Below are 10,698 nucleotides of genomic sequence, written 5' to 3' on the forward strand. Positions count from 1 at the left end.
AATTAAAGATTTTTCCCTGTTTCATAAATCATTTAGGCATGAAGGTACAGTCGCCAGGCCAAAGGGCAAGAGAGAAAACCACAAAAGCATGGAGAGAGGGAGTCTGGGGTTGAGGGGTATTAGAGAAAGTGGGGAAAACCAATGCTGTACACTTCTGATGGTCAGATGTGACAGGTGGACTTTACTACAGCAATTTTAGCCCACTCATTTCTAAATACTAATGGTATAATAATTATCTTGGTAATCACCTGACTTTATTTCTGCTCTAAGAAATTCTGAAGAAAAAAATCCTGAATGGCAAAGCAGCAGCAAAATTAAGAATGAATGAAAAGCAAATCCTTTCACATACATGAGAGTGAGCTGTGAAACAAAGTAGATTTGCCTGGTGCTTTGATAAATAACATTCATACCTATGGAAAAGCTAGACTTCCTTAAATAAGAAAGTTATTTACCTATTATAGAAATTTGGTGAGTTATTTCCTAAGGGAAAGAAGCTGTGCTTCCAGTTTCCTGTAAATGAAGTTTATTTTCACAAGTTTATCACCCTACTGGTTTAATGATACCCTGGACTATAATAATAATATAATTTTCCGAAAAAAAAAAAGCTTCATTCCTAGGAGACAGAAACTCCATCTGAATTCTAAAATGTTTTTAGCTAGTTACATATATCTTTATTTATTTTTATTTTATGTATATGAGTATTTTGCCTGCGTGTGCAGTGCCTGCAGAGATCAGAAGAGGGTCCCTGTAACTGGAGTTACAGTCAGTTGTGAACTGCCCATGTAGGTGCTGGGAACTGAACCTAGGTCTTATGCAAGAGTAACCAGTGCTCTTCACTGCTGAGCCATCTCTCCAGTCCCATGTCTTTAATTTTTAATCTAACAGCTCAAAGAGCATTCTTCCTACTGTAATAATGAACAGATATGAAGAATGCCAATTTATAGCATTTTGAGATCTACAAACCAGGAAAAAAAAAAATCACTTGACTATCAATCTGGAAAGCCACAAGTGATACAGCATAGTAAACGTGCTTATAAATAGCCTGATGAACACTACCACTCATGTCGACATCTCCTATTGGTGAAAAGGAAATAGCACATACCCGTAGACCATAATAATCATTCAAGGTAATTTGAGAAAATACTGAAATAGGAAAAGCTATAAGTACCTTACAAAAACTAAAAGTTTTGGGTTGGCAAGATGGCTCAGCAGGTCAAGATACTTGCCACCAAGCCTGAAAACCTGTGTTCAATCCATGGGACACACATGATGGAAGAAGAGAACCAAGTCCCAACCAACCTCCACACCTCCATACATACTCTGTCACATGCACCCATTACATACATATGCACACGCTACCTTTTTTTTTAAATGTAGAAACAGGGCCGGGCACAGTAGAGCACACCTTTAATCCCAGCACTCACGAGGCAGAGGCAAGTGGAATTCTGTGAGATGAAGCCAGCCTGGTCTACATAGGGAGTTCTAAGCCAGCTGGGGCTACATGTAGTGAAACTCACTCTCAAAAAACAAAACCAAAAAAAGAAAAGAAAAAAATTTTTAGCAGAGTGTAGTGACAAGTACCTATAACTCGGAAGGCTGAGGCAGGAGAGCCAAGGAACTCAAGGGCACTCTAGATAACACAACAAAACCAAGTTTTAAGTTACTTATTTGAATTAATTATAATTCTTAATAAATTCCATCTGAACTGCTGCCTTGACAGAAGACAGGCAAAAACAGCAATAAAATGAAATATTCTGCTAATTTATCAGACTAAGTTTGTGGGTCAGATTTATATATGGGCCACATGGTGCATGTACTATGTACTCTTGGCCACAATGAACAGGGGCTAAAGACGGTGCTGAGTCAGATAAACAGCCGATTCCAATATACCTGATATACTTCTAAGCTCCATAGTCTATCTGATTTCTCATCTGTAACTCTGTGAGCCTGTTGTCACTGTGTTTGGCAGTCAAACCCAGGGCCATGCATATGGTAGGCAATCACTACCACTTGGCTATATCCTCAGACCTCAGTAAGTTTAAGTGAAGTGAGGTTTTGGGGGGGGGTGCGTATGATGTTATCATTAGCTGCCAAAGGATACAGATGAAAAATTAAACAGAAAAAGAACAGCAACAACTCAAGCCTCCCTTCCATCTGGCTATTGGCTTTATTTTCCCTCTAACTTATGCCTAATCCAACCCTGTCCCCCCACACAGGCTATTTTTCTTCGCCAGCCGTGCCTTTTCTTCAAAACTCAGCTCATGTATCATCCATACCTTTCCTTTGAGGAAACTAGTCCTTTCAGGACTAAAACTAAGGCAAGAATTTATTTTACTGCTGATCTCCAGGTCAGAACCATGAAATTCAGTTCCCTCTGAATGGAGTTTTTCTCCCTAAACCTTTGTGTGCACCTGGCTTTATTACAAACTAAAGAACAGATTTGCATTCTTATTAACAGTGCTCTGGTGCGTTTTTTTCTCCCCCCTCTGCTAACATCTGTTTAAGGGATGACAACCTAACAAATGAACCAAAATATCAAAACATGTTTATTTCTAAGCAAACAGATTTGAAAAGTCTCAGAATATCCATCCCAAGTCTCAGCTTCTTTAAAAGGGTATGTTGAGTTAACCACAACCTCGTTTAGTTTTTTTCTCACCCTGATTATAGTAGACATCCTTGGCTTTCCTGAAAAAAAGTATGCATAATTTTCTCAAGACATAATTATGTTGGATAAGTAACAACTTTAATTTGTTTTCTTGATCACAGTCTGGTGCTCTGATTCCTTGAAACCTCTGAGAATCATCAGAAATGTTATTACGGTGCCCCGTCCAGGAAAATGCACAGAACCCGAATTTTTTGCATACAATTTTCAGAGGACTCTGACTACTCCAGGTTCTTCAGCAGATTATCTACCATCCTAGGTTAAGGTTTCTAGAGCTGAGCATTAAATTTGTTTCTACTGTTATATGTATACATTTTTAAAAATGGTCTTCCTTGCTGGGCATGGTAGCACAAGCCTTTAATTCCAGCACTCAGGAGGCAGAGGCAGACGGATCTCTCCCGAGTTAGAGCCCAGCCTAGTCTACCTGATGAGTGCGGCGGGGGTCGTCGTCGTCTTCCTTAATGAGACCTCAGAGTTGAGAAGCAGTTTCCGTTTGCAAACATCACTACATCTAGTATCCTAACTTGTTGATAGAAAATTGACAGTTTCTTACCTCTGAAAAATTAACAGCCAAAGGAATGATCCCAGCCACGTAACATCCCACCAACATAGCCAGAGACAGCAGACTAATGGAAATAAAATCATCCATTCTGCCCTCCGGTATTCACCCAACACCAGGTTTCAAAATGCCAGAGGTTTCCAAAGGTGCTTAGACTCCTTAAACGTGTAGTTACTTTCCAAGAGGAAAAGTGGGTTTCTCAGTTCTTTCCGCTCCCTCACCAGCCGATGTGTTCACGAAGCACGTTGCTCTTGAACCTAGGAGGAAACAGCCCCCTTTTGCTGATACTTCCACCAGAGAAAAGTTCGCGCAATCTTGGGTTCTTAGATGCCAGTCACTGAGAAATTGTGCAAAAGATCTCTTCAGTCGTCCGAATGAGGGTAGCACAGCGCCCCTCTCCCTTAGACAACTTCCCTGGGAGCAGCAGCAGCAGCAGGTTAACCCCAGCGAGCCGGTGCGTCCGGTACCGGTTGCACCCGGTTCCCTAGGGCAGCCCGCAGGTGATCCGCCCCCAGGGAAGGTTAACCCCAGCGAGCCGGTGCGTCCGGTACTGGTTGCACCCGGTTCCCTAGGGCAGCCCGCAGGTGATCCGCCCCCAGGGAAGGGGCCAGCCCACTAGTGCCTGCAAACTCCCTTCCGAGTCCAGACTGGGGAGAGAGTCCTGCAGGTGTCCAACGCTGGGCCCTAGGGGCTCAACAGCAAAGCCGATCCAAAGCAGTCCCTGTCCTACACCCGGTGCTGGCCATGGTACTCCCCTCAGCCGGGCCTTGACCCGGAGTCGCCAATACTACAGCTGCCATGGCCGCCGAGTGGCACCTCTTCATGACACCCACTTCCGGATTGTCTCACCACCCCCTCTTTAAAAGGTACTTCCGGGTTGCAACCGACCTATAAGCCGGGAACACTTACATTGCCGCCATTTTTTATTTAATTTAATTAATTTATTTATTTTTTGGTCTTTTTGAAGCAGGGTCTCCCTGTAGCCCCAGCTGTCCTGGAACTCACTATGTAGACCAGACTGGCCTTGAACTCAGAGATCCGCCTGGCTCTACCTCCCAAGTGGTGGGACTACAGGCGTGCGCCACCACGCCCGGCCTTGCCGCCATTTTTTTAGAAAGGCTAAAAAAGTCTGTGCCACTGTCATACTCGGGATCAATTTTTCCGTATATCTAATAACCAAAGTTTGGAAGGGGAAGCGTCTTGAAACAAATGATTCTCTTTAAAGCTTTGAAATTTTCCCTTACGCTCCTCAGCGCCCTTACCCAAGATGGCTGAAATAGCGTCAGTGTCCGCTCTATATGCCGGAAGTCTGTGAATCTCTATGGTCCAAAAGGCTCCTTCGGTCGCTCATCCGACGACTTCCGGCTGCTGCTCTCGCGGGATTGGCTGTTGGCGGCGTTGCGGCTGAGCTCGTGTGCGGCGGTGGCGGTGGTGGTGTTGGCGGCGGCTGCAGCAAAGCGTTTGGCGCGATGGTGAGGCAGGCCTCCGCGGCTACCTTGGGCCCCCATCTTCGGGGACGACTCCTACCCCTACCCCCTCCCCGCTCCCGCCCCTTCGGTCCCCAGCCTTTCCGCGCGAGGAAGAGCTGCTCCCGGCTGCTCCCAGTCACGCGACCACCCCCTTCCCCTTCCCGCCGCGGAGACGCGGGGCCTGGCTATAGGCCCGAACCTGCTCCGCGGTGCGGCTGCGCGCCCGCCCGCTGACCAGGAGGGGCATGAGGGGGCCGGAGGATGCGCGCGCTCGGGGTCGCGGCTTGGTGATGGGAGGCACGGGGTGGCGTTCCTTCCTTCCCTGGGCTCCAGCCTCCTGTGGGAACAATGGCGGGGGAATGTGTGCCGACCCTTTCCCCGAAACTGGCATTCGTCACCTTGTTCGCGTGGGGACCAGGCAGGTCGCCTTCGCGTGACGGTGTGCTCCCTCAGCCATTTATTCCCTTTTGTCTTTCAGCGCTGTACCTCAGAAGCCGCGGGGGGGGTATGGGGAGCAATTTTTCTTTTTCTGAGATCCTTAATTGCCCCATTTGGCATTTCCACCAACCCCTCAGCCTTGATCTTAACCCTTATATTTTTTTAGGAGTGGAGTCTTAAAAAACACTCCAGGATCTAAGCACCTTAGAATCGGACGGGCTGGTAGTAAATTAGGGTTTTTACTTTATTTTTTTGTATTACGTATATTATGTGTGTGTCTGAATGGGCTTGTGCACGTAAGTGCAGTGCCGGTGGAGACCAAGAGAAGGCGTCACATCTCTTGAAGCTGAAGGTACAGGCATTTGTGAGCCACCTAATGTGGGTCCTGGGAACTGAACCTTGGTCCTCTGCAGGAGCAGCAAACACTTAACCGCTGAGGATCTCCAGCCCACTTGTTTTTAAGTCAACAAAAGTGAGAAGTTCACAGGAATTATTTGTAATCGGTGATAGCGCACTTTACACTTTTCTGATTGGCCGGGTTATTGTTAACATGGACTTTTTTTTTAGTTGTACATTCTTGAACTAAGATATTTCACTTTTTGACCCAACTGTGTCTCCTGAGGACAAGTTAAATCGGCTTCATTTTGCTATAACTCACAGTATGGCTTTAGCCAAATCATTCTACCTCAGAGTTTCCATTCTCTGCCTTAAATGTTTAGATTAAAATCTGAGAAAGTGACAGCAGCTAACATCAACAGTCCATGCTCTCTGAACAACGTTGGTGTAGAAAGTTTGGGTTTCTTTTTTCTTTTCCTTTTTGTAGTTTGAGGAAAACATTTGAAGTTAGTGAGCAAGTGTAAATGTTGCATTATTTCCACACTAGCAGAGTTGCTGTTCTTAGTTTGTGAGATTTCTAAAAAGTAAAGCCAGATTATTCATTAGAATGAATCACTACCACTTAGTAGTCAGGGAGAGTAATACTTTCCTGACTTGAATAAGGAGAAAAATATATAAATGTGCTTTTTTGATTCTGGTCATTCCCCAGAGAGGCTGTGTCTTTGAAAAAAGTAGGTAGAGAGAAAACCAGGCGTCGTGGTGTGCAGGCCTTTAATCTCAGCACTTGAGAGGCAGGAGCAGGTGGATCTCTTGAGTTTGATGCCAACCTGGTCTACATAGCAAGTTCCAGGCCAGCTGGGGCTACAGAGAGACCCTGTCTCAAAAAGACTGAAAAAAAAAAAAAAAAGTGGGGGGTGGGAAACACCTGGTGACAACCTCTTACCTCCACACAGGCATGTACACAGACACAAAATCAAAAGGTTCTGAAAATAGCTCCAAAAAGGAAAGTGAATGAAACTGGTTTGGGAGGTAGTATTGAGTTGAGAACATGAGGCTGGACAGATGGCTCAGTGGTTCAGAGCACTTGCTGCTCTTCTAGAGGACCCAAGCTCAGTTCCTAGCATCCATATCAGATAGTTCACAACCACCTGTAACTCCAGCTCCAGAAGATCAAACCCCCTCTTGTGACCCTCAGGTACTTACATATGTGGCATTCATTTATTGAATCTTTTAAAAAGTTGGTGCCAGGGCCAGGGATGTAGCTCAAGTTTGAAGAGTGCATGCCAAGCAAAGACCTGAGTTTGATCCCCAGCCCTGCATAAACTATGTGCAGGTGGCTCACCTCTAATCCCAAGGGCAGGAAGACCAATACTCGTCAATCTGGACTACATGAGACGTCATTTCAAAAACAAAAGTGAATGGAAGACAGTACCAACTAAAAATAACCATTTTGACAGTTCTGAAAATGTAGGAATATTCCGTCTTTAGTATACTAGTTTTTAATCTTTCGCATTAGTAAGCATTGCACTGTTCGTGTCAATCCAGGTGAGAATCAGTGTGGACCTCTTCTCACCAAGTTCTAGTTCTGCTTCAAATCTTCTCAAACTTAATCAAAAGATCTCAGTACTTGATGGGGATGGAGAAATAATGATAATGCTTTACTTTGTACATGATATTAAAATACTATTTTTCTGGGTTTTTTTTTTTTTTTTTTTTTTCTTTTTAATCTGGATGTCAGGTATCTCCGTTCCAGTTTATTGACAGTTACATTTTTGAATTGCCTCAAAATAGTTTGGGCATCCTGTTGAGAATTTATTTTTTAGTCAGAAGTTAGTATTGCAAAAGAAGGAAATATGGAAAATAATTTGATTTAGGATTGGGTTTCCAGTGAAGTTGCATTATAACAGCATTTAATTACTCATTCTTACATGCATGGAAAAACTGGATAAGCCATAATTTCAATGGACCACTATTCTCAGCTAGGCAAGATTGCTCCCTACTTCCCAAGGACATCTGGAGGTATTTTTGGTTATCACAACTTTAAGAGGGTTAATGTTAGTTGCATCTAGTGGGTACAGGTCAGGGTTGCCATAAAACATCTTGCAAAGCACAGAACAAACTCAATTTGTCTACCTGTCCCAAAATATAATAGCGTTGAGCTTGAGAAACCGTGAAATTGACCCACCAAAGAAAACACAAGAGGAAAGCCATCAGTATGCCAACTGCCCTTTGGTACATTCACGTGCCATGCAGTGTGATTATCTAACCACTTCATGCGACTCTAACATTTAAAAATAAGTGGTTTTGATATGAGATAGCCCCTTAAGACAAATCCTCTACTAGGTGAGTAGTTTGATTGGGGGGGGATTAGTATTTACTATATACATTTTATATTGCCGATCTATCTTATACCTTGATGTGAGTCTTAATTCCTGCATAAATGTTGTTCCATTGTTGTGCTAAAGTTGGAAACAACTTAGGTTGATACAATGATTATAGTATTCCTCTTTTGTCTCTCCCTTGATCCACCCAAATCTTAGTTTTTAGCCTATATCTTAAGTTAGAATCTTAGTAGTGACAGATAGAACGTGATCAGTGGAGACAGAAAACCTTAATAGGGTTTTTTTAAATCTGGTTGGGAAGAAAAGGAAGACAGTGCACCCAGTAGCTTTTGTTGAGTACTTGCTGGTGAGTATATTTGGAGTTTAAGAGGTGACCAGGAGAATAAGGGGGGAGTCTTCCGAGGTACTTGTGACTCTAGCTGCTGATACCACACTTGGGCAAAGGCATCAGTATTGTGGGATGGGCAGCCTGGTTAATTGTGTCTTAATAACTAACAGCCTTAGGTCATGCTGTGAATTTCTCAAATGTAAGTCGGAAACTGCATTGAAATTGCTTTTCCCCCTTCAGTCTCACACCATTTTGCTGGTACAGCCTACCAAGAGGCCAGAAGGCAGAACTTACGCAGACTATGAATCTGTGAATGAATGCATGGAAGGTGAGTTTAATGTTAATCAAAGGATAGAAACATTTGAAGCCTCACACCCCCAACCATTCATTTGTAAAATAAATGCCATCTAGGGACCGGAATTGTTTTTTCCTCTAGATTTCTTAAATTCTTAATTTAAGCAGGGAAGATACATACTTAAGATGGACTACGTTTATTGGCTATTTTTTACATTAAAAAATGCTATTTTTACTGCAGATATTACTGTTTAAATCAAGCTTGTGCATATATATATATAATCATTACATTCAAAGAGTCTTGTAATATTCTGTTACTATATTTTATCTTGTTATGTTGTATTATGTAGGTATTTTACAGATACCCCTATAACATTCTGGCTAATCTCCAGCACTATAAGGTTATTACGGCAGCTCTGAGAATGTCTTCTGAAACCTAGTAGTCTGCCTATTAAGCCAATGTTAAAAACTGTTTAGATTCCATTATAGCCCATGAGAATGTTAGAAAATAAAAATTAGTTCAGAGAAAAAAAGGCTAATAGAACCAAATCAGCATGATTTATTGGGCATTTGATAAATTGACACCCCCCCGAAGGGAACTATTAGCCCTTAATGTTACTTTACTGGGGTAAACCCCTAGAGCACAGATTGGTTCTTTGCAAATTAGATTCATTCTTTATTTTTTTGCAAATTGGATTCATTCTTATACTTAATCATTACATCAAGTTAACCAGTTGCAGTCCCCCACATCCTTCCTAGCAAATTGTTGTTCTTTCTGTTAAAATTGGATAGTTGCTTTGATTTTGTTCCTAAACAAGCCCTTAAAGCTGTTGATTATTCAAAACTAACTGGGGTAGACTTCAGATCTGTCCATTTAAAAGCAGCAGTGGTTATTCCTGTGCAGACAAAAGCTACTTATAATCAGAGATTGTTTCAAGGTAGCTAGTGCAGTTCCCTTGGGTCTACCATCAAATTCAACTCTAAAGAGGCAAAGGGGTTTTTTCACAGCATCTTCAAGTCCATTCTTTGATGTCTTTGCTTGCTATTAAGGCTAACTGTAAGGTATTGCTTTGGCATCATGTCTTCTTACCTACATTTCATGTTTGGGCTGTAATTGGACAGTAGCCTTTATTAACCTTTGTTTTAAGAAAACCTAACTCTGCTATCTGTTTATGACAGCGTTTTGATACCTATCCCAGGCTAGCCTGAAACTCAAGATTCCTCTGCCTTGACCTCCTGAGTACTGGGATTATAAATAATTACCTCCTGGCTTATAAAATTAATGTGCTTGGTATACAGATTTAGGTTTGTAGAACAATTGAACAGAAAACAGTTCCTTCACCCTCCATCCTTACACAATTTCTGTTACTGACATCTTGCATTGGTGTGGTACATTTGTTAATGTGATAAACTTGAATTGACAACATTAACTCCATACCATAGTTTGCATTAGGGTTCATTCTGTGTTGTACAGTTCTGTGGATTTTGCCAAATTGATTGGGTGATAGTCCATCATTATAGTGCCATCCTGGATGGTTCCACTGCCCTAGAAATCTCTCCCTGCCCTACCTTCCAAACCCCAGGCAACTACCAGTCTTTGAATCATCTTTAGATTACTTGTAATACCTAACACAGTGTAAATGCTAGTTAAACAGTTGCTATACATTTTTTGTTGGGGAAATGATAAGAAAAATATCTGTAAATGTTCAATATCTGTGCAGTTTATTTTTCAGATGTTTTCAATCCATGCCTAATTGAATCCATGGATGCTAAACCTCATAGGCTCACTGTACTAATTTGAATTGTGATCACATAGAGTTTTTACACTAGCTTCTTTGATGTAACAATGCACTTAAAGTTCTTCCATGTCCTTTCATGGCTTGATAACTCTGCTTTCTTACTTAGAACTAGTGGTTTATGGGCTCGGGGTATAGCTCAGTCTATAAAGTGCATGCCTAACATGTACAAAGCCCTGCATTTGCTCCCTAGTAAAACATAAACCACATATGGTAATGTGTTCTTGTGATCCTAACACTCAGGAGATAGAGGCAGGAGGATTAAAAGTTAAAAAACATCATTAGCTATATAGTGGGTTCGAGGCCAGCTTATGTTAGCATCATCTAAGAAACCATTCTAGCCTAAATGATTGAAGCCTTTTTTGTTGTTTTTGTGTGGTTTTTTAAAAAGTTCTGTAGTTTGCAGTTTTAGGTCATGGGTCCATTTTATTTTTATTTTATGTGTATGAGTGTATTGCCTGCATGTTTGTGAGT

The 10,698-nt window shown here is 42.2% G+C and overlaps 2 protein-coding genes across 2 annotated transcripts in view; one reads left to right on the plus strand and one right to left on the minus strand.

Moving 5' to 3' along the window:
- Positions 1-3,735, minus strand: part of Slc39a9 (solute carrier family 39 member 9) — a gene marked incomplete in the record, with an annotated part of 47,183 nt that extends 43,448 nt beyond the window's left edge. The window contains 1 exon segment of the mRNA XM_008845939.3: positions 3,223-3,735. Within this exon segment, the coding sequence (XP_008844161.2) occupies positions 3,223-3,311 (89 nt within the window).
- Positions 3,736-4,504: 769 nt separating this feature from the next.
- Positions 4,505-10,698, plus strand: part of Erh (ERH mRNA splicing and mitosis factor) — a 13,527-nt gene continuing 7,333 nt past the window's right edge. The window contains exons 1-2 of the mRNA XM_008845940.2: positions 4,505-4,693; positions 8,375-8,462. Coding sequence (XP_008844162.1) covers positions 4,520-4,693; positions 8,375-8,462 — 262 coding nt within the window. The 5' untranslated portion in view covers positions 4,505-4,519. The remainder of the gene's footprint in view (positions 4,694-8,374; positions 8,463-10,698) is intronic.

This window comes from Nannospalax galili, unplaced genomic scaffold (assembly GCF_000622305.1).
Source record: "Nannospalax galili isolate Female #2095 unplaced genomic scaffold, S.galili_v1.0 scaffold42, whole genome shotgun sequence".
In the NCBI taxonomy this organism is placed as follows: domain Eukaryota; kingdom Metazoa; phylum Chordata; class Mammalia; order Rodentia; family Spalacidae; genus Nannospalax; species Nannospalax galili.